The following is a 22959-nucleotide window of genomic DNA, read 5'->3' as shown; positions in this document are numbered from 1 at the left end:
GGAATAAATCCCACTTGGTCGTGGTGAATAATCCTTTTAATGTACTGTTATATCGTATTGGCTAGTACTTTGGTGAGAAATTTTGCATCCATGTTCATCAAGGATATGGGTCTGTAATTCTCCTTTTTGATGGGGTCTTTGTCTGGTTTGGGGATCAAGGTAATGCTGGCCTCATAAAATGAGTTTGGAAGTTTTCCTTCCATTTCTATTTTTTGGAACAGTTTCAGGAGAATAGGTATTAATTCTTCTTTAAATGTTTGGTAGAATTCCCCTGGGAAGCCATCTGGCCCTGGGCTTTTGTTTCTTGGGAGATTTTTGATGACTGCTTCAATTTCCTTCGTGGTTATAGGTCTGTTCAGGTTTTCTCTTTCTTCCTGGTTCAATTTTGGTAGTTGATACATCTCTAGGAATGCATCCATTTCTTCCAGGTTATCTAATTTGCTGGCATAGAGTTGCTCATAATATGTTCTTATAATTGTTTGTATTTCTTTGGTATTGGTTGTGCTCTCTCCTCTTTCATTCATGATTTTGTTGATTTGGGTCATTTCTCTTTTCTTTTGGATAAGTCTGGCCAGGGGTTTATCAATCTTGTTAATTCTTTCAAAGAACCAGCTCCTAGTTTCCTTGATCTGTTCTACTGTTCTTTTGGTTTCTAGTTCATTGATTTCTGCTCTGATCTTTATTATTTCTCTTCTGTTGGGTTTAGGCTTTATTTGCTGTTCTTTCTCCAGCTCCTTTAGGTGTAGGGTTAGGTTGTGTATTTGAGACCTTTCTTGTTGCTTGAGAAAGGCTTGTATTGCTATATACTTTCCTCTCAGGACTGCCTTTGCTGTATCCCAAAAATTTTGAACAGTTGTGTTTTCATTTTCATTGGTGTCCATGAATTTTTTTAATTCTTCTTTAATTTCCTGGTTGACTCATTCATTCTTTAGTAGGATGCTCTTTAGCCTCCATGTATTTGAGTTCTTTCCGACTTTCCTCTTGTGATTGCGTTCTAGTTTCAAAGCACTGTGGTCTGAAAATATGCAGGGAATGATCCCAATATTTTGGTACTGGTTGAGACCTGATTTGTGACCTAGGATATGATCTATTCTGGAGAATGTTCCATGGGCACTAGAGAAGAATGTTATTCTGTTCCTTTGGGATGGAATGTTCTGAATATGTCTGTGAAGTCCATTTGGTCCAGCGTGTCATTTAAAGTCTTTATATCCTTGTTGTTCTTTCAGTGAGGGGGGTGTTAAAGTCCCCCACTATTATTGTATTGTTGTCGATTTATTTCTTTGCTTTTGTTATTAATTGGCTTACATAAGTGGCTGCTCCCATGTTCGGGGCGTAGATATTTACAATTGTTAGATCTTCTTGTTGGATCGACCCTTTAAGTAGGATATGGTGTCCTTCCTCAACTCTTATTACAGTCTTTGGTTTAAAATCTAATTTGTCTGATATAAGGATTGCCATTCCAGCTTTCTTTTGGTGTCCATTAGCATGGTAAATGGTTTTCCACCCCCTCACTTTCAATCTGAGTCTCTTGCAGACGGCATATCGATGGGTGTTTTTTAATCCAATCTGATAGCCTGTGTCTTTTGATTGGGGCATTTAGTCCATTTACATTCAGGGTAACTATTGAAAGATATGAATTTCATGCCATTGTATTACCTGTAAGGTGACTGTGACTGTATATTGTCTGTGTTCCTTTCTGGTCTATGTTGCTTTTAGGCTCTCTCTTTGCTTAGAGGACCCCTTTCAATATTTCTTGGAGGGCTGCTTTGGTGTTCACAGATTCCTTTAGTTTTTGTTTGTCCTGGAAGCTTTTTATCTCTCCTTCAAGTTTCAATGACAGCCTAGCTGGATATAGGATTCTTGGCTGCATATTTTTCTCATTTAGTGCTCTGAATATATCATGCCAGTCCTTTCTGGCCTGCCAGGTCTCTGGATAGGTCTGTTGCCAATCTAATGTTTCTAGCACTGTAGGTTACATATCTCTTCTCCCGAGCTGCTTTCAGGATTTTCTCTTTGTTTCTGAGACTCGTAAGTTTTACCTTTAGATGTCAGGATGTTGACCTCTTTTTATTGATTTTGAGAGGGGTTCTCTATGTCTCCTGGATTTTGATGCCTGTTTCCTTCCCCACATTAGGGACGTTCTCTGCTATAATTTGCTACAATATATCTTCTGCCTCTCTCTCTATTTCTTCTTCTCCTGGGATCCCAATATTCTAATGTTGTTTCATCTTATGGTGTCGCTTCTCTCTCGAACTCTGCCCTCGTGATCCAGTAGTTGTTTATCTCTGTTTTTCTCAGCTTCTTTATTTTCCACCATTTGGTCTTCTATATCACTAATTCTCTCTTCTGCCTCATTTATCCTAGCAGTTAGCGCCCCCATTTTTGATTGCACCTCATTAATAGCCTTTTGATTTCGACTTAGATTTTAGTTCTTTTATTTCTCAAAAAAGGGTTTCTCTAATAACTTCCATGCTTTTTTAAGCCCAGCTAGTATCTTTAATATCATCATTCTGAATTCTAGTTCCGACATCATACTAATGTCTGTATTGAGTAGGTCCCTGGCAGTCGGTACTGCCTCTTGTTCTTTTTGTTGAGGTGATTTTTTCCATCTTGTCATTTTGCCCAGAGAACAAATGAATGAGAGAACAAAATGCTAACAGGGTAACAATATACTCTAAATAAATCAGAAAAGACCTGAAACCGGGGGAAAAGAAAGGGAAAGAAAGAAAAGAAAAAGAAAAGATAAAAACAAACAAAAACAGAACAAAACAAACAGAATGTGATCAAATATGATCAGGCTGGTGCATAGATCAGTGCCACACACTAGATTTTGGGTGTAGTTTGGTCTGTTAGAAGAAAGTGCCTCCCAAAATTTTAAAGAAAGAAAAACTTATATATGTACAAAAGTAAGGGTTAATACAATGAAGGGATGGAAGATGACTGTAAACATGAAAATAATAAAAAATTTTATAAAAGGAATTGATAAGAAGTTGTTTGATAAAAGAAAGAAGATTTAAAAAAAAGAAAAAGAAAAGGGAGAGAATGTGATCAGGCAGGAGACTAGAACAAAGCCATACACTAGAGATTTAGGGTATATTTTGATCTATTAGAAGAAAGTGTATCTCAAAATCTTAAAGAGAGAACAACTTATATATATATGCCAAAAATAAGGGTAACTACTATGAAGGGATAGAATATGACTAAAAATGAAAAATAAATTTTTTTTTTAAAAAGGGATTGATAAGATGTTGGTTGAAAAAGGGAAAAAGAAAAATTCAAAAAAAGAAAAAAGTTAAAAAAATTAACTTTGAAAGACTAAAGAATCATGGTAAAAAAAAGCCATGAATTCTATGTGCAGTATTCCCCTAGCGCTGGAGTTCTCCCGTTCTCCTTGATCGGTAAACTTGGTCTTGGCTTGCTGACTGTTCTCTGATCTTCTGGGGGTGGGGCCTGTTGCCGTGGTTCCCAAATGTCTTTGCCGGAGGCGGAATTGCCCCGCCCTTGTCGGTCAAGGCTAAGTCATCTGCTGGGGTTTGCTCTCGGGAGCCTTTGTTCCCTGCAAGCTTTCCATACAGCTTTGGAGGATGAGAGTGAAAATGGCGGCCTCCCAATCTCCGCCCCAGAGGAGCAGAGAAATTGGGGCCCCACTCCTTAGTGCGCCCCCAGAGAAAAGCAGTCACTCCTGTCTCCCCGGTCTCCGGCCGCACTCCGCGCTCACCCGGCCTGTGACCGAGCATTTGTATCTCTGGCACCCAACCCCGTGTGGAGTCTCCAAACCCAGCAGATCCCTGCGGTGTGCTCCCGCGCTGCTCCTTCCGGGGGAGGAAGGGGAGTCTCCCCGGGTCTGCCGCTTGTTGGGTCCTTGCTGGAGGAGCAGTGGCCCGACTGGGCCGCGGATCACAGCTTATGGCCACCCCGAGCTGAGAGCCCGCGCCTCGGCTCCGTCTCTGCAGCCGGCTTCCCCGCTCCGAAACCTGGGAGCTCTGCCGCACTCAGGCCCCCCCCCGTCTTTCTGTGACTCCGAGGGTCCTGAGACCACACTGTCCCGCCAGGGTCCCTCCCCCCCACCCCCTGCGCTTAGCCACTGGAGCGACGTCCCTCAGCGGAACCGACTTCTAAAAGTTCCGATTTTGTGCTCCGCGGCTCTAGCACTTGCCAGAAGCGGCCGACGGAGGCCCCCTCCCCCGCCGTCTATCCTCCCGACTATCGCCTCAGATTCACTTCTCCGCACGTCCTACCTTCCAGAAAGTGGTCGCTTCTCTGTTCAGAGAGTTGCTGCTGTTCTTTTCTTCGATCTCCTCTTGAGTTCGTAGGTGTTCAGAATGGTTTGATCCCTATCCAGCTGAATTCCTGGGACCAGATGAAATTTAGGTCGCCTCCTCCTCCACCATCTTGCTCCTCCTCCAGGACCTCAGGATTCCTTAAGAGTAGGTGGACCAGGCCTCTCTGCGGTGCCATCTCTGTATTTAACAGCCTCTCTGTGGCCTCTGACCAAGGATTTCTCTGTGAGGGTGTTCTCAGAGGTACCTTTCCTGGAGAGAGGAGAGAACACATGTATCCATATGTCTCCAGGACTCTGGCCAGGCTCTACACCTGCTCCCCATCAGTGCTGTAGTCCTCTAGAGCTGGGCGGCTGTTCGCCATAACACCTGAGTGAGGGTAGAGGGGCAGTGAAAGATGACTCACACCTGTGATCCATGGCCGACCCTCTCTGAGCAGATCATGGATAACTATGGGCAGATAGTACCCCCTGGTGGACAAAATTCCTCCCTCTCCACAAGCCTGAGGAAAGCGTGCTTGCATGCAGCTTTGGACCACAGCCCACCCAGACCCCCATCAGAGACTGAGCTTTGAAATGTCTTCTCGCTCACCACCACCTTGCACCCCAGTTACCTACTCATCTGGTCCACGCCCTCTGGGATAGAGCTGCTCCTAGCTAGAAGCAAAGTGGCGCCGCTACAGCCAGCTTCGGGTCTCCCATCTCTGCGGGGCTCCCAGGATCTGGGCCCCTCTCCCTCAGTGCACCTGCCTGCAGCTTCTGGGACATTCGCCTGGGATCTGAGCCTCCCTGTTCCACCCTCACTCCATGTATGGCCTTGCTCAGGTGGCCAATCCAGTTCTGAGCCATGGCTGCTTAGTTAATGTTTGGCAAGCCCTCACTGTGGATCCAGACCCTGGTCCTGTCTAGGTCAGGCTCTCTCTGAGGATCTAACTTTTAAAAAGATCAACTTGAGGTTGGGGGGGTGAGATATTTAGGTGGTGGCGAGCACTGAGTATGGGGATCTAATTGAAAAAGTGGGTGTTTTTTCTAGGGGTGTGAGTAGGGGCTACACACTGAGATGCTCATTCTTCCTCCTTTCTGAGCTCTCAGAATTTCTCCAGGTTTCTTTCCAGCACCCCTCTGGGCATTGATACTGGTATTAAAATGCATATGCTTGTTACCTAGGCATACTGTGGAGAATCGTGCCATTTGACCCTCATGGCAAGCCTCTGAGCTGGGTAAAGTTACTGTCTGCACTTTACAGGCACAGAAACCAGGATTCAGGGAGATGAAGTCTTTCCCAAAGGCTCCCAAGTGGCAGAGGAAGTTCTACAACAGAGCCCCTCAGAAGCTAAATTGGTGGTTAAATCGCTCTGCTGGGCAGGCTTAGCATTCACCAAAAGGTTGATGGGAAAGCAGCAGGAAGAGTCTGCTTGTAGAGAAGAGGCAACAAGGGAGGATATAGGGGAATGTGGGAGGAGTCGGGGCAGAGGAGGAGGTTGGGTCTGTGGTTGGCAACCCGGGATGGTTTGTATTCACTTCTCCAAGGGGGGTTTCTCACTGTGTCTGGTACTGCAGGTGCAGTAGAGAGTTCTGCCCTGGGTCACATTGGTCACGCGCAGCCTCAGCTCCGTGCTGTCGACCCTCGTGGCTTGGTAATGTGCTCCAGGATGGGATACGACCTCCTCATCCCCAGGACTCCGCAGAGTGGCCAGCAGGTGTAGTTGCCCCTGGAGGTCCTGTTGATACCAGCTCATCCAGGGGTACTGGGAATTCCTCAGGATGCAGTGCAGGGTTTTAGCCTGTCCGCGAGCTACCAGGACCCACCTGGGCCTTTGCTCCACCAAGCTCACAGTGGCATCTGAAATACACAGTCAGGTCAAGCTAAAGGTCCCAAGGGTAGCAGTAACTCCCCCAAATAATCAGCTGCAGCCAAATCCTGAAGAGGCGGACTCATGAGCAATGCCAATAGGAGACTCCTGGGAGCAGAAGGAATGCTTTCTCATGGGGGTGTTATGCCAGTGAGGATCTTAACAAGGCTGGGATCTGGGAGCAAAACTTTCTGTGCCTACTGGTCCCTCTTTCCCTCCCCCAACCCATGGAGAGCTTTTTCTGCCTGGCCTCTTACCTGTACTCACGGTAGCCACGAGTGCCCAGCCCCACAGGATGGAAAATGGCCCCATCCCCTGGCCCCACAGGTTTTCTCCAGTGAGGCAGTGGGTCAGGGTCAGGAGAACAGGATCCAGGTCTATAAGGTGGCAATAAGTAACAGACGCTCTAGGCCTGAAACTCAAAATGGAGTGGCTTTTCCAGGAAGCTCAGTATTTTGTCTCATTGTCTCACTGAGGTTCAAACCCTATGGGGTTTCCTGTTTCCTGCATGCCAACAGCCCTCAGGCAGGCAGGCACAAAATCCCCTCCTTCACTGAGTGCCTTAGTGAAGGTACATGGCCTGCACCCTCTCAACTGTGCCCCAGAGATTCTGAACACAGACAGTAGTGGTTTTGAATGTGCACTTCAAATCTTCCCAAGGGATTCAAACATCTCAGTGAAACGAAGACCTCCCTCCCCTGAATGCTTCACACACACACAGAGGTGGCTCCAAGGCCAAGCTGGGCAGTAGACAGTGGGTTCTCATTTCCAATTCCCGTGTTCTCCTCTATAAGGTCAACTAACAAACACAAGAGACTTAATTTCCCCTGTTGAAAATAAGGGACGAGACTTACCTCCTGTCCATTTCCTTAGAGCATTTACTTTAGAAAACCTGTAATTTTAAGTTCTCTCTCTTTCTTTGAAATATATGTAAATCACCCAGAAATGTTTTTCTCTAGGACCTGCAATCAATCTCTTTGAAATACAAACAACAAAATGAGCCTAACTTTAGAGCGCATGCCTCATAACAAGTTGCAAAATGATGCCCTGTCATAAAGATATATGGCAAGATTACTCGTCCTCTGGGTAAACCTGGATGGGCCCCCCAGTTAACAAGTGACCCCGGGATGGCCTCTCCAGCCTCTTATTTGAGGACTGGTTATCACTTATCTCGAGAACGCGTATGTAATGGGTTGTGTCTGATGACCTGTATAAAAAGGCCAGGATTTCTGCCTGTCTTCCTAACAAAATGCCTAGGATGTATATCACATTCTGATTTAATGCTTATTCAATAATAAGACTGCTTTCTTTCTCTTCTACTTCTGGGGAGAGATTTCCCGAGTTGGGAGGAGATTTGATTTTTGGTTACATTTTCCTGACAACGCCCAGTGCTGGCACTACCTAGCACTGTGGCCTTCGGACTCAGTTTATCCATCTGAAAGATAAAGATAATAATGAGAGTGATTTCATAAGAGTAAATAGACTCATACACGAAAAATTCTTGGAATAGAGTTTGGCACAGACGGAGCACTTAGTGAGTTGCCTTCTGTCACATCAATGGTAAATTGCCAATTCAATTTACATATGACAGAATTTATGGCAGGATTTACCTCCCTTTATCTCCCTCTTAATCATCAGCTGAGATGAAAACACAAGTTCTCATAACTTTCTAACATTGGCAAGAGGTCTCATTTTTCAGAAAGTTTGGAAACCAGTGATCTGAGAAATTAGATTTAAAAGACCCTCTTGGGGCACTTGGGTGGTGCAGTCAGTTAAGTGTCTGACTCCTGGTCTTGGCTCAGGTCATGATCTCAGGGTCCTAGGATGGAACCCAGCTCAGGCTCCTCGCTCAGCATGGAGTCTGCTTGAGATTCTTGCTCCCTCTCCCTCTGTCCCTCCCATTCATGTTTTCTCTCTTGAAAATAAAAAATAAATCTTTTAAAAAAAGAGACCGTCTCTTCACCCTCAGCATTTTACAGACAAAAACATGGGGACACATAGGTGTCTAGCAACCAAACTTTACTATTTCAAGACCTGGGATTGCGCTGCATTCAAGTCGGTGCTCCTAGTGAGGTGTCTGAGCCTTGATGAAGGAAGAAGGGAACTCTAGCAAGGTGAGACCACAGACCCATCACCCCGGGGAGCCCACACATCAGGGAACAGCGGTGGCCTGGCATCCTGGGGCTTTGCACCTCCTAGGTTCGATATTTTTGTTAATCAGCTGACATATAAATATTTACAACAATATGGTTCATGTGATTCTGGCAAAGGGTAACAGTTATTGGTGCAGTGTGGCTGACAACATAATATAGTTTCTAATTCAGTTGGCTTGATAACTTTGAAATCTCTGTGGGTCTGGATTTTAAAAAAAATGCTCATTTTCATTATGTACAATTTTGTGTATAAAGTGGGTTTTTTGTTAATATTTTCTATATCAGACGATTTCAAATGTACATAATCTAATCGTGCACAAAATGTCCATCGCCCTGCATTATAAGTAAAATGTGTCGCTTCTCTTTTGGCTTTTGCTCTTACCTATTCCCAACCTCTTCTCTCCAGAGGGGGCGGGTGATGATGCTCTGGGAACCATTGCCCAGATCACACATCTTGAACACCAGAAATATGTACGTGCCAACACAGAGGCATCCTCACCTACCAAGCCATGTGCATTGCATTCTGAGGTTACTGTGGAGAGAGTGGCTCTGGGGATCAGATGATGAAAGGGAAGGGGGCTGGGAGCAGGGAGCAAACCAGCACTGGGGGAAAAGGTGAACAGGGAGAGAAAAGCCGAGTGGGTGGCCAGAGGCAGCCCAGGGGCAGAAACCCTGAGGCTGCAGGCACTGGTTCCCACCTCCCTCCCATAGGCGGGCACTCTGGCAGGTAGACAGATTTCAGGATAAGGGATCCTGGCCCCATCTTGATTTACAGGGCTGGCTGACCTTCTCCCTGCCTCCCCTTCCCTTAGCCTTAATCCCCAAATACGATTGGGATCGGAGTGTCTCTGACACTCCTGTTATCTCCTCCCTGGATTCCTGCTCCTCAAGGTCAGTGCCTCCCCAGGCTCCTCCTCTGGTTTTGGCCCTGCTCCCATCCTGGGCCAAGGTAAGCCTCTTCCTTCCAGATGGCTGCATAGCAACCTCCCTGCTCTCATGCCCACAGCTGGCATTATGGTTGCTGCCTTGGGAGATGGGTTTTTTCTCCCACCACACCCCAATTCCTACTCAGGTGCTCACAGCAGCTGCCAACAACCTCAGCTGGGTCCTTACCAGCTTTGATGAACTCAACAGATAATGAAAAGAGTATGCATGCCCTGAATGGAGGCATAAACAGATGCTCCAGCTCCTGTCCACTGAGGTTTGAGCTGAATTCCCATGTGATGTGTGGTCCAGTTTCTGTGCTAGGGGATGCCTACTGGGCACATGTCCTTCTTAGTTTTTCAGAGCCTCTCCGTCGTCTGATGGTGAAAGAACACTGGGGGTCAGTGAGGTGATTTCCAACTTTCACTCAGCTATGTCAGAGCCTGGACAGAAAAAAAAGCCAGGCATACTCCCTAAGAAGCAGTCTGCAGATGACAACTCCCTCCACCAGGGCAAGCCATGGTGGGAAGGCACTGTGGGTGGCTGGGTGCCCTGTGGGTGTCTGTAACCTAGGCAAATAGTGGAAAGAGCACTGGCCTGGGGGCAGGGCCCCTGGGTGCCAGTGTTAGCTCTGCCTCTGACTACATGGGGGATCAGGCACTACTCCTGTTACCTCTTGGTATTTCCCTTTACTCTTCTAAAAATTAAGTGGATCTAAAATTCCTTTCCACTCTGGCGTTCTAATATTCTAACATTCCTTCTGTGCTTTTATAGTTTGAATACTGAAGCACTTGTCAGTAGGGACCCTGAGCCAAGCCCCCAGTAGAGTGAGAGCCACTAAATGTGACTTCTCTGGCAGGCAATTCACAGAAGGAAGGGTAGAGCACCAAGCATCCGAAGGGCCAGTTTACATTTACCTCCATTGTCTCCCTCTTCTTCCCCTCCCCTCCTCCTCCTCCTCGCTGCTCCCCAGGAATGTGCAGAAACTCAAGGCCAGCCCAGACTCACCCATCTGGAAAGCTGATTATGGCTCCTTCACCTCTGTGTCCTTCCAGGGATTAGTAGCAAAGACTCTTCCGGGAGACGGAAATCATAGCCTTCCCTGAACACCCCCTCAGAAACTTCTCTCCTTCCTCTGCTGCATGTCTTCAGTCTCACCCCTACCCCCTGCTATGCCCCAGTTCCAGATATAGAAAATGCCCATAAAAGCTGGGGCAGGGGGCAGGTGCCAGAGAGCAGAGTGTTCAGTAAGGACATCAAGGATACGGTGGGGGTGGGGGTGGGGGGTGGTGCAGAAAGGGAGAGAGAGAAAGAGACAAGGAAGGAAAAGCAGGGAAAAACCCAAACCCCAGGGAGGACCCTGGCATGGGGTTGGAGTAGAAGAGTCTAAGTGACCTACTCCTGAGAATTTCATGTCAGGTCCCTGCTCCAGGGCAAGAGCAATCTGCTCTGCACCCTCTCTGGGCACCTCACGCCTCCAGAGTTATGTAAGTGGCACCATTCTGAATCCAGAGGATAATCAGATCAGAAGAGCCCCAGTCGGTCCCTCCCCCATGGCATGGTGCCTGGCACAGGTAGAGGCACATATAAAGCCATACTTCTTGAGTGTCCATCTGTAGGAGAGATACTCCAGGCCCCGGATGCCATGACCTGTGCCCTTCTCTTCAGACTTCTCCTACTTACGGCCCTGGCGGCCCCCTCCCAAGGCAAACACCTTGGCCTCACATCTCGCCTGCGTTATTCCAGGTTCCTAGATCCTTCCAATGTCATTTTCCTGCGCTGGGACTTTGACCTTGAGGCTGAGATCATCACTTTTGAGCTGCAGGTCCGGACAACTGGCTGGGTGGGCTTGGGTGTCACAAATCGCTACACCAGAGTGGGGAGTGATCTGGTTGTTGGAGGAGTCCTGCCTGATGGCAACGTCTATTTCTCGGTAAGTCTGAGGGTGTCTCCCTTTCAAGGATGAAGGTCTCTTGCTGGTTGAGGATGGCTCTGAGTCCAGGAAGGATCCACATTTTCCAAACTTATCCAGGAACATGCCCAGAACACCAGTTGACTACTGACCTCTCCCTACAGAAATGGTCCACCGGAGGGTTTCAAAATAGGTCTTCTGGGCTGCGTGGCCCTAAGGTGCTAAAGAATGGTACCACTGGACTGAAAGAGTCCTGAACCACTAAATGCAGGACAATGGGGGAGAGTCAATGCTATTTGAGACCCAGTCTTTAGCCCTAATTTCTGTTAAGCTCAGTCAGGTTGACCGCAACATAAAGTGGTCTAATAACCACACAGCAGCTACAATAATAATACCTTAAAATTGTTATGTACTTTTGATCAACCAGGCATTGTTCCAAAATCCTTCCATGTTAAACCTCACAGCCTCACTATGAGGTGGATGATTACTACCTCAGATGAAAAGCGGCTCAGCCACCTCTCCGAATCTCACCCATAGGAACTGCATTTATATGGCGGGGTGTCAGTGTTATGAGCCACAAGAGAGGACAAACAGCGTAGAGTTCGGAGAGTCAGTGAGCTTTCAAGGGCTGGAGATGCAGGAACACTAGGATTTATGGACTTGGGATTTGGAACGGGAGCAGTAAATTAAGGTCAAGTGGTGCAGACGCTGTCCATCCCTCTGTCCTGGGGATCCACGCTGATGTCATGCTCTGTCCCAAGAGCAAACTACAAAATAAAGGACCTGGATTCTGCTAATTCAGTACCTTGGGGTTGCTAAAGGGACGCCAGCTTCTCCAAAGTCATGACCACTGGGGTTTCCTATTCTTACTCTTTGGACTTCACTGGACCCCAGGATCAGCACCTGGTGGATGAAGACACCCTGGAGGAGGACGGGAGCCAGGATGCTGAGCTGCAGGGGCTGACCGAAGATGCTCTCTACACCACCATGCGCTTCTCCAGGCCCTTCCGCTCCTGTGACCCTCACGACCAAGACATTACGGTAAAACAGTAAGGGAAGAAAAGCATTCGATCGTAAGCAGCTTTTCCTTTTGGGGATGTGGAGTCACCCCCCGATCTAGAACGTGTATGTGTCTCAGGCAGCGGTCACAGTTCTCAGGGGTTCTCTCCCTCACTACCTTTCCGGGCACTGCCCCAGTTATGCCCCCTCTCCAAATCCACAAGCCCTCCACAGGGTGATTCCCTACAGATTAAGCACCCACCCCACCCTCCTCTCATTCCCCTCTCCAAGAACCTTGCATGATTTCACTGAACTTTAGAGTGGACACAGGCATTGAGAGGGAATGTGACTTGCTCAATATTTTCAGCAAGTTGGCCCCTGAAGTACAACTAGAACCCAACTAGTTCCAACCCCCGAGTCGGAAGCTCTTTCCATTCCACTGTGTAGCCATGAACAAGTGGCTTGTGTCAGTCCTTGTGTGTGGGTGTGTGCAAAGTGCTGCTCGCGGGCAGTAGCACCTCAATGCCCATGACACCCCCCAGAGTGACACCATAAAGGTGCTGGCCACCTACGGCCTGGATGACACTCTGAAGCTGGATCGGGACCGTACTTTTATCAAGTCCATCTTCCTGCTACAAATAGTCCATCCTGACGACCTTGATGTCCCTGAGGATACCATCATCCATGACTTGGAGATCACTGATGTAAGAGTCCTCCACCCCACCCAGCAACCTCCAAGCCTCCTTCCCATCTTCCCACTCAATCTAGACCCTCCTCTTGCACCTAATACTCAGTACGTTCCTTGAATTGATGTTACTATGACTTCCTGTAATTGCCCGAGGACCACCAAGCTGGTCTGTCCCTTCCCTGTCTTCTCTGAGAGCCTCATTTCCAACCCAGCTCATCCTCTGTGTGTCCTTCTCCAGTTCCTCATTCCAGAGGATGATACCACATATGCCTGCACCTTCCTCCCTCTCCCCGTCGTTAGCAAGAAGCATCACATCTTCAAGGTACAGTGAACCGGACACTGCTAAGGCAGTTGAGCAATGCAGTGGGCACAGTCAACTCTGAAGGGATGGTGTTTGGCTAACTGCTGAGAGGAAGCCGGAGAGAAGTAGCTGGGAGAACATGGGGGCCCGGTCAGATTTGGTGGGGGTGGTAGTTTCATGCTTTCCTGAGCCCAGAACTGTAACTCCCAGCACTGTTCGGAGCCCCACAATGCAGCAAAGATTTTGATGAAGGTCATCAATTAGTAAGTGTTTCCAAAGAGCAAAGTATAAGCCCCACCTTGGTCGTGCTCGTGGCCTAGGAGGAAATTCAGACTGCAGGGACAGGGCCAAGGGCTGTCAGCTCAGTGAAGTCTGGCTAAAGGGAACTCCAATGTGGCCACCTGATTTTTCACAGTTGAGTTATTTCAAATTTTGATCTTACAAAAACTAACAAATATGTGGGAGCCATTTTTTTTCTCTAGAGGAGAATCCAGTGAGGCATGTGCTCAGACATAGTGGACTGGTGATGTTATTAAGGGGAAACCAGGAGTCTTGGGGGTATTCGTGGCTAGATTTAATATGTTGTGCACTCAGGGGAGGAGTTTAAAAGGGTGGGGGCGCAGAGAGAAGTCAGACAAAGTGGGGGTAAGTGATGGGTTGGGGAAGAAAAACAGAACAAGCAGAAAAGAAAGAGACACAGAAGTGGGGAATAAGTATAGATTTATTGGGGTAAAAGGGATGGGCGGGGATAGGACTTGACATAGAAGATCTTGACCGTGCTCTGCCTCCATCTCTCACCCAGTTTGAGCCCAAGCTGCTCGAGCACAATGAGACAATGGTGCATCACATCCTGGTGTATGCCTGTGGCAATGCCAGTGTTCTCCCCACGGGCATCAGTGACTGCTATGGGGCTGACCCTGCCTTCTCCCTCTGCTCACAGGTCATCGTGGGCTGGGCTGTCGGGGGCACAGTGAGTCCTGTGATGAGGGAACTAGGCGGCTAAGGGGGGGTAGGGTGCATGGTGTCAGGCAACTGGGATTGCTGGACTGACTGATGGCAGACCAGCAGACAGGGGAGGTCTGGGATGAAGGCCAAAAAACACGGGCAGGTCCCAGTCCCTGCACCTAGCACCCAGCCCTTCTTGCTGCCAAATCTTCCTCCATCCAACAGAGTTACCAGTTTCCAGATGATGTGGGGGTCTCTATTGGGACCCCCTTAGACCCCCAGTGGATACGGCTGGAGATTCATTACAGCAATTTTCACAACCTTCCTGGTGAGCATCTAGAGCATTTATGGAGGAAGAGCTGGTGCAGCTTGCTGATTCTTTTAGGAGTTGGGAAGCTGCTGTGGGATGCACGCTGGCTTGTTTTGGTCACAGGTCACCTGTCCCAGCTTTCCTGGGCCTCTTGATCTCACATCGTGACGAGCTCTTTTGTCTTCTGTCACTCTTCCATTCTGCCCCAGGTGTGTATGACTCCTCAGGCATCCGATTATACTACACTGCACAGCTGCGCAAATATGACATGGGGGTCCTCCAGCTGGGCTTCTTCACTTTCCCCATCCACTTCATACCCCCAGGCGCGGAGTCCTTCCTGTCCTATGGGCTGTGTAAGACAGAGAAGTTTGAAGAGGTGAAGCTGGGAGGCACATCCTCCCTGAGGTTCCTTGTTTCCCATCACAGATCTGGGCTGGTTCATAAGCACACACACCCTGAGCCCGGGACTTGGAGAATAACTACACCCGGTGCTCAGGAAAACTGCTAACCTGGATCATGCAAGGGAAGGAAGGAGTTGGGGCTTTGGGGACTGGGGGGTGGGGCAGGAAGAGAGTCCATGAGGGCCCAGTAAGAATGAAAGGGGCTCCTGTCCGTCATATGAAGAAGGTGTCAAATATTAAGGGAGGCAAATCAAGGAATAGGGCAAGATGAGAGTTCTAAGCAAACCAGATGTGTCTCCTCCCCATCACAGATGAATGGGGCCCCAGTGCCTGACATACAGGTCTATGGCTACCTGCTCCACACCCACCTGGCTGGCCGTGCTCTGCAGGCTGTGCAATACAGGTAAGGGAAGGCATGGACTTGAAGCTTTCCCATCTGCATGTGGGAACAAATTTGAGGATAGTTATTTATTCTGCAGCCTAAGGTTATGCTTGGCTGGGAGTAGGAGGAGCTGGAACTACCCCTAGAGTAGAGGTGGTCGGAATAAGACTATATGGAAGGAGGAGCTTTTCTGCTTTATGGGCAACCTGTCCCCCCAGCATGAGCCCATACACTGCTTCGTTCCCTCTAGAAATGGAGCACAACTCCGAACAATCTGCAAAGACGATTCCTATGACTTCAATCTGCAGGAGACTCGAGATTTACCTTATCGAGCAGAGATCAAACTGGTGGGAGCCTGCGGGGAGGCATGACTGGAGTTGGGGCGGGGAGGCAGGATCAGAGGTCTTCACTGTCAGCCAAGAGAGTTCTAAGGCTGTACCAGTCCTTCTGTGTCTTACTTTCAGCCTTCATGTTTCACTCTGAATAGGGAGATGAGTTGCTGGTGGAATGTCACTACCAGACGCTGGACCGGGACTCCTTGACTTTTGTAAGTACCTCCCTTCCCACTGTGGTCAAGCACAGTGACCTCAGAATAGAGCCCATCCCTGGCCTTGGATATAGAGTGACTCTGATTATTCCAGCTGAAGCCCTTTTCTCCCTCCAATGGTGTTATCCACTCACCTGGGGCTTTTCATGCCCCTACATCCCTGTGATTTTAAGATGGGTACAAGGATTCCCTACTTTCTCTGTCGTTGACCCACTAAGACCATGGGCAGAAAGCACGTTATAGTAACCCAGAGCATGGACTCTTGTTCTCCATGCCCGGTTTCTAATATCAACACAGTCATTAGCTTTCTAACCTTAAGACAAGTTATTCAATCTCTTTGCACCTCAGTTTCCTAATTCATATAGGAACTAATAATAGTACCTCATAAAATTGTTGTAAGAATTGATTAACCTATGTAAAACATCTAGATCATTGCCTTGCTTATAGTAGATGCTCAATTAGAGTTAGCTGTTGTTGTTATGGTCACAAGGAACCCCACCCCTTTTGTATGTCAAGAGTGGTTCACTGCTCATAGGATTCCAAAGGGGTTGCGTGCTATTGAGGAAGAAACTACAGCCATGTATGTTATTATTATGTGAGGTAGAAAGTGATACATACGTTAAGAGACAAATGGGAATAGTGCAAAAGGGGATTCACAGGGAAAAAACATAAGGCCCTACTATGGTGAACTGAACATGTGACATATTTGAGTAGGTCCAGCCTTAGACATGTAGAGATGAGGAATCCTGGAGAAGCTCAAAAGGGAGTGACTTTTTCAGGAAGCTCAATATCTTCTCTCATCTTCTCAACAATCTTGTCTTCTCAAACCAGAGCAGAGGCCAGGGAAATGTAGAGGACAGGGCAGGTATTATTTCTTTGGAAATAATATCAATGATTGTCCACAAATTGGAAGGAGAGGAGGTGAAAGGAAAGGGAGGGTAAGAAGTAGATGAGCATTCAGTCAGCTGGTTGTAGGTTAAGGGAAAAGGAAAACAGCATCATTGGTAGAATGACCACTTACACTATTTTCGTCTGCCTTGTTCCCCTCACTCTGTTTGCCTTTGTGACTTTGTGTTCCATCCCTGTCTCTCTCTTCTTCCCCAGGGGGGTCCCAGCACCATTAATGAGATGTGCCTCATCTTCCTCTTCTACTATCCCCGAAACAACATCTCCAGCTGCATGGGGTACCCTGACATCATCTACGTGGCCCATGAGCTTGGGGAGGAGGTATCAGAGTGAGTCATCCTGGAAGATAAGACCTTCAAGTATGTGCGGGGGAGGGGGGTCTTGGGTAGGACTGGAGAAGGAGAAAAAGGAAGACCACCTACTACCTCCTACATTAGTGATCAGGATTCCTCAGTGGGCTGCCTGGTTGGCTCCTGCCCTCCTAACACCTGCTTCTATCAGTGGCTGACTCTCAAAGCTCTGACATAAGACCAAATAGGGTTTTTTTCCCCCCATATCAATGAGGCCATTCAGAAAAGCAGATAAGAACTGACCTCTAAAAGTTAGATCACTTATGTACAAATTCTCTGTCTGCCTTTTTCTCATGTGCTACCTGACTCATTCAAAGACTGTTTACTTTTAAGTAATGACCCTTAATTATTTAGGGGTGAGGGTTTCCAAGGAAAATGCACATCTGTGCAGACACACCAATTCCACATACAATTTCAGGGCCTTTACTGAGTGACTTCCCTGAAGTCACTCCATCCACCTTCTTGGACTTCATGGCTCCCAGATTAAGAACTACTTCTTTAAAGAGCCAGGAATTTCTCTTTTTCAATTTAAAAAATTCTCGTCTGAGTCTTGCAATTTCTCCTTCTACCAAATTCATGATTGTCTTATTGAGTTGTGAGGCACTCCTTTTGGCTTATGCTGACATGGAAATGATGCTAACAAATGTGAAGGCATTTTGTCAAAGCTTTGAGTTGACCCTAACCTATCGTATGTTGCCCCTGCCTACGGCAGCCCCATGGAGGGCATGATGGCCATGAACAATGTTGAGTGGACCCCAGAGAACATTAAAAAGGCTGAGAAAGCCTGCAAGGAGGCCCAGCAGATGGTGATAATAAAGACCATTGATGTGAGTGTCCCAGGAGACAGCATCTTCTCAGGGTTGGGGATGGCAAGGTATGGGATGGTCTTGGGCCAAGCTTGGAAAAGAAAGGAGGAAGCAGGTGAATGACAAAGGCGGAAACATTGGGTCAGGGAAAGAGGGTCTGGGGAGCAGAAAGATGGGCTGGTGCTGCTCTGGACTATGGAGTGGTGGGGGTCTCCCAGCTAGTTTGTGAGGCTGCAAGAACTGGGGATCAGCAAGTAAGGGCTGAAAATAAGTAAAGGAAATGAGTGGCAGAGGCTTCTGCCTTTACCCATTTTCTCCCATTTTCCTTGTGCTATAGGAATTGGTGGAAAACACGACAGGCTGGATTCCGGAAATCATCCCAACTGCTCGGGGTCCCTGCTTGGAGTCCTCTGGAGGCAAAGTGGAGCCCCAGGACAAAACCCCTGCAGGATTCAGGGCTGCACCAGTGGCCCTCTCAGGCTCCAGCACTGCTAGCCTGAGGCACCTCCCTCTGGTTGCCCTCTTGTTTGGGCAGGGGGCTCTTTCTTGGCTTCTTGCCACCCTGCAGGTTGGAGTCTGATACTGTCTCCTCATTTCAAATACTCAGGTTCCTTTCTGCTCAGCCTTCCCCTTATTATCAAATATAGAAACTCCCTTCTTCTTCGGCTCCCCAAAGTCCCCCTTCCCATGACCCAGGCCATGCCATTGCAGGCCTGGGGATTGCAACTCTTCCATGAGGCTCTTCCATGCTGAGGGATGCAATTCAGCTTTTAAAGCTTTAGAAACACTAACACAACATATTTTCTGACAAAATCTGGATTCAAGGCTGGACCACTCTCTGAGAAGTCTGATGCTCCGGCTTACCTAAGGGGATGCCAGCTGAGGAAGTGGGGGCTTGCATGCAGAGGGAGAGCCCTCCAAACCCTCCCTTGCCCATGCTGACCCTAAAGGGGGCTCCTGGTTCTTTTCTTTTGGCATTTTTTGCCCAACCCTCCCTGTGAGGCAGAGGCAGCAAGCCACATGTGTGATTTGTAGTAAAGGGAAATGCTGTGGTTATACGCGACAAAGCTCAAGACATCAGATTAAATAGAACTTAACTCGCTTCCTGTTGCCATCTCCTTCCTTTGAGCCTTTGGTCCAGGAGAGGAAGCCGGGAAGTCTCTTGAATGGCTCAGTATAAGGCATCCAGAGGGTATTTGAGGATCCAGTTGCCCAAAAGGCAACATCAATTGCAGTCCTTGCTCTTCTCACCTGTGCCTCAATCAGATGATCTTTATTTATCCCACCAAGTGTCATATTCTTAACACTCAGGTCACTAGGGGTCAAGAGCCTAACTGGCCAGGCAGGGTGAATTGGGCTCTGAAAATGGGTCAAGGCCAAGGTGGAGCGGGGTAGTCCTTAGCTCTGGAGCCCAGGGCATGTCAAGAAGGTTCACATGGACAGAGCAGGGAATAGACACAAATCATTTGTGCAGTCAGGTTGCAATTTGCAACCGCAGTTGAAAGGAAAGGTGCATTGGCAGTGGCTGTTCTGGGTTTCTGGGGGGCATTTCTGTTTTCTAAGCTTGAGAATCGGTGTAGCACCCTGTCCTTTGAGATTTAAAGTCACCATGCTACTTTATGAATTGCCTTGCTCATTGTTCATGTGCTCTGGAATGGGACCCCTCTCTGGCTATACCGAGGTATTTAGAGGAATCTTAATCTCTTAGAAACCAGGGATCTGGCCTCAGTAAATTGTTTACCAGTGCTTGAGGGGCCAAACGTTGATTGAACATCATAACCCTGCTTCCTGGCAGAGCAAGCTCTGGGACTGAAGAGGTATATGCCAGATAATGAGCACTTTATCTTTACTGTCACTTCCTCTGGAGAATTCTGGAGGCTCCATTCTAAAATTATGCAACATCTTCAGTGTTCACATTCAGCTCCTGCAGTCTCAGTCCTGGATATTTTCAGTGCTTGGGGTCACTTCTGGGCCTTGTAATGTGTGAGCAGAGGGACTTGCTGTCCTTAATCAAAGAGGTTTTTTTAGTTTATGATTGTGGAAAACATTAGGCTCACCTGAAGCCAGAGGACTGTGTGTGCTCACTGTTGAGTATCTCTGTGGTCCCACCATTCAAGGGAAATGGAGGATTTCCTCTTGATCCTAAAATATGGTTGATGCCATTTGGCAGCTGAGTGAAGTACACAAATTACTTTCTACAGCATGAGGAAACACTCAGATGAAGATGAGATGTAGATAGAAACGTGAAACAACAAGCACAGACCACTTTTCTCTTTGCTTTGTCAAGTCTGACATTTCTATTCCAATATTCTGTATTACTCCAAGGCCCCCAAGCAAATTCTTTCAACCCCAACCTCCCAGGTTAAAACGAAAACCAAACGCCATTTATGGCTGGGTTTCAGAAGCCAATCCTCAGTTTTCACTGCAGCCTTAGTCTCAGGTCTACCCTGACAGCTTTAAGCCAGCTGGGCTACTACTCCCAGGCTCTGCACCAGAATCTGCCTGTGGCTCCCTTTGCCCAAGATCATGGCCCAGTGCGGGTCCCAAGCACCTCTGCTTTCCTTTGTGCTCCCTTGAATTTCCTATTCTTATTTTTTTTTAAGATTTTATTTATTCATTTGACAGAGACACAGCAAGAGCAGGAACACAAGCAGGGGGAGTGGGAGAGGGAGAAGCAGGCTTCCCGTGGAGCAGGGAGCCCGATGCGGGGCTCGAACCCAGGACCTGGGATCATGACCTGAGCCGAAGGCAGACGCCCAACGACTGAGCCACCCAGGCGCCCCTCCTGTTCCTATTTAGCGTTCCTTCTTTTGTCTTATTTTTCTTTCCATTTCCTGACTTCAGAATTTAGTGATGATGCACATACTCACTGAGCACAATCTGTGTGTTTGACATCGGGTTAGAACAGGAGCCGCTGAAATGAACAAAAACTGGGACAAACACCTGCTCTGCCCTTGTGAGGCTGTGGTCAAGTTTCTACGAACCCTTCAATGGCCATTTTCTCCTTGGGCTCACACTATCCACCTCTGAGCTTTTCCCAGTGCCAGTGAGTGTTTCCTCCCCAACCGCCAAGAGGAACTCTATATCAACCTATAGAGAATGATGTTTCTGTAGTTAAAAGGGATGCATTTACATTATACATATACTAGACAGAGAGCTCAGACCAATACTTCAGGGAAAATGTTTTAAAACATTCATACTTAGGGTGGGAGACTTGATGCCTTGAGGCTTTTCCCAGCTCATGAGCTTTGTCACTACAGTTTCCTGATGGCCTAATGACACTGCAGGAGGAAGGGGCTCAGCGCTGAGGTGGAGACATGACCCCCAACTTCCACAACATTCTGCCCCTTGGGCCTGGCATCCCTCATCCCTGAGGGGTCTCTAAAGTCAGCTTGGCTCTGAGTGACTGAGACTACAATTCCTTCTCCACCTCACCTCCTCTACTCAAAACCCCATATTAAAGGGAGAGGGTAAATAAAGGATTTATTCCCTCATTATTTTTTTCTGTGGTTTTGTGAGGACAAGAGGAACCGTGGGCTCATGTTTACAATGACCCTGGTCTTTCTTGTTGAATATTTTTTTTACGATTTTATTTTATTTATTTATTTTAGAGAGAGAACACACAGGTAGGGAGAAGGGGAGAGGGAGAGAGTCTCCAGCAGACTCCCTGCTGAGTGAGGAGCCTGACATGGGGTTTGATCTCACTATCCTGAGATCATGACCTGAGCTGAAATCAAGGGTTGGATGCTTAAATGACTGAGCCACCCAGGCACCCCTCTTGTTGAATATTTTGATACACTTTCTAATTTATGGAAAAATTGCAAGAATTCTCACATATCCTTTATCTAGCTTTCTCTTCTCTCCTCCTTCCCCTTCCTCCTTCCTCCTTCTCTTTCTCCCTCTCTGTCTCTCTCACTCTTTCAGGAAGCTGATAACTTAGTTTCTTTTCCCTGTTGGCTAGAATTTCCAGCAATGCCTAAATTCCTGCTACCACTGAGTCAGCAGAGACTGAGCAGAAAAGCTCCCTGCCTCACTATTCCACCAACACAGTGGCTCCCAACCTTGACTCCATTTTGGAATTACCTGGGTGATGGGCATAGATTCCAGGCATTAGTGAATTATGGAAGTCTCCGGGAACTTCCAATATGTACCCAAGACTGAGGACCCCTGAGCTAGAAGTTCAATTGCTCTTGACTAGTCCATTTCCTACACAGACAGGAATCACTTTCCAGCTTCACACATTGAAGGCTTTACACAGGCACTCATCAGCCAGACTGGCCCCAGTAAAGAAAAGCCTAATTGCTAGGAGTTAGAATTTTAGTTGCTGGATTGTGAGGCTATGTGGGGACCTCAGAAAAGAGGCATATTTAGGGGGCTTAGGGAAGTGACTATTTACCAAGAATTACTCAAAAAATAAATAGTAAAGAACAAAGAACCTTTATAATGCTGAGTAATGAATGCAGGAGGAACGTGAAGTTGGAAAATCACCATTTTCATAGTAATAATTGATTCAGGCAAGACTCATCGATGGATGACAAAACAAATAGGAGGGGAATCAGATAGCTACCTAGCCTCAGAGTATCTCCTCATGGTGCATTTATTACTTACTATGAGAAAAAATAGTAACTTTCCTGTGGAGAAACTTGGCACACACCACCTCAACCAAAGTAACATCACCAAAAATGGACAAATAGATGCCATGACGTCCTGCTGTGGCTCTCCAAGAGGGACACAGCATCACTTCTGTGGTATTTCTGCCCAGAATGCACAACATCAATGCAATCATGAGGAAATATTAGACAAACCAAAAATGAGGAATATTCTACAAATAGCTGGCTTGTAATCTTTAAAATGTCAAAATTGTGAATGAAAAAGTGGAACTAAGGAATAGTTTCAGCATAGAGGCAACTGAGTAGCAAATAACCCAATTAAACAGTTCAGTGCAACATGCGACCTGGGTCAAATTCTTTATTGTTGCTGTCATGGCTGGGTTTCAGGCTGTTGTTTTGTGTTTTCCATAAAGAACATTACTGGCTTGATTGGTCAAATTTGACTGGTGTCTGTGCATTAGGCGCTAGTATTGTATGAATTCTAATTTACTGATTTGGCTGGTTATATTGTGGTCTTGTAAAAGTATGTTATTGTGTTTAAGAAATGCATACTAAAGCATTTTGTGATGATGAGACATTTTGTTTACAAACTC

At 47.3% G+C, this 22959-nt stretch overlaps 1 protein-coding gene across 1 annotated transcript; it reads left to right on the top strand.

The window, feature by feature from the left end:
• The first annotated feature begins 10839 nt into the window (after positions 1-10839).
• LOC114211628 (putative DBH-like monooxygenase protein 2) lies at positions 10840-18336 on the top strand. The gene is made up of 13 exons (XM_028106214.2): positions 10840-11142; positions 12016-12162; positions 12663-12824; positions 13047-13130; positions 13912-14079; positions 14280-14382; positions 14574-14740; positions 15077-15168; positions 15398-15494; positions 15635-15694; positions 16799-16929; positions 17663-17777; positions 18094-18336. The coding sequence occupies exons 1-13, from the start codon at positions 10855-10857 to the stop codon at positions 18334-18336; spliced, it is 1857 nt and encodes a 618-aa protein (XP_027962015.1). The 5' UTR covers positions 10840-10854.
• Positions 18337-22959: the final 4623 nt, after the last annotated feature.

This window comes from Eumetopias jubatus, unplaced genomic scaffold, assembly GCF_037043125.1.
Source record: "Eumetopias jubatus isolate StellerSeaLion01/CBP00866 unplaced genomic scaffold, mEumJub1_p1.0 scaffold_14, whole genome shotgun sequence".
Classification (NCBI taxonomy): domain Eukaryota; kingdom Metazoa; phylum Chordata; class Mammalia; order Carnivora; family Otariidae; genus Eumetopias; species Eumetopias jubatus.
Note: the sequence above shows the minus strand (reverse complement) of the source record. Positions and strands in the feature narration are given on the sequence as shown.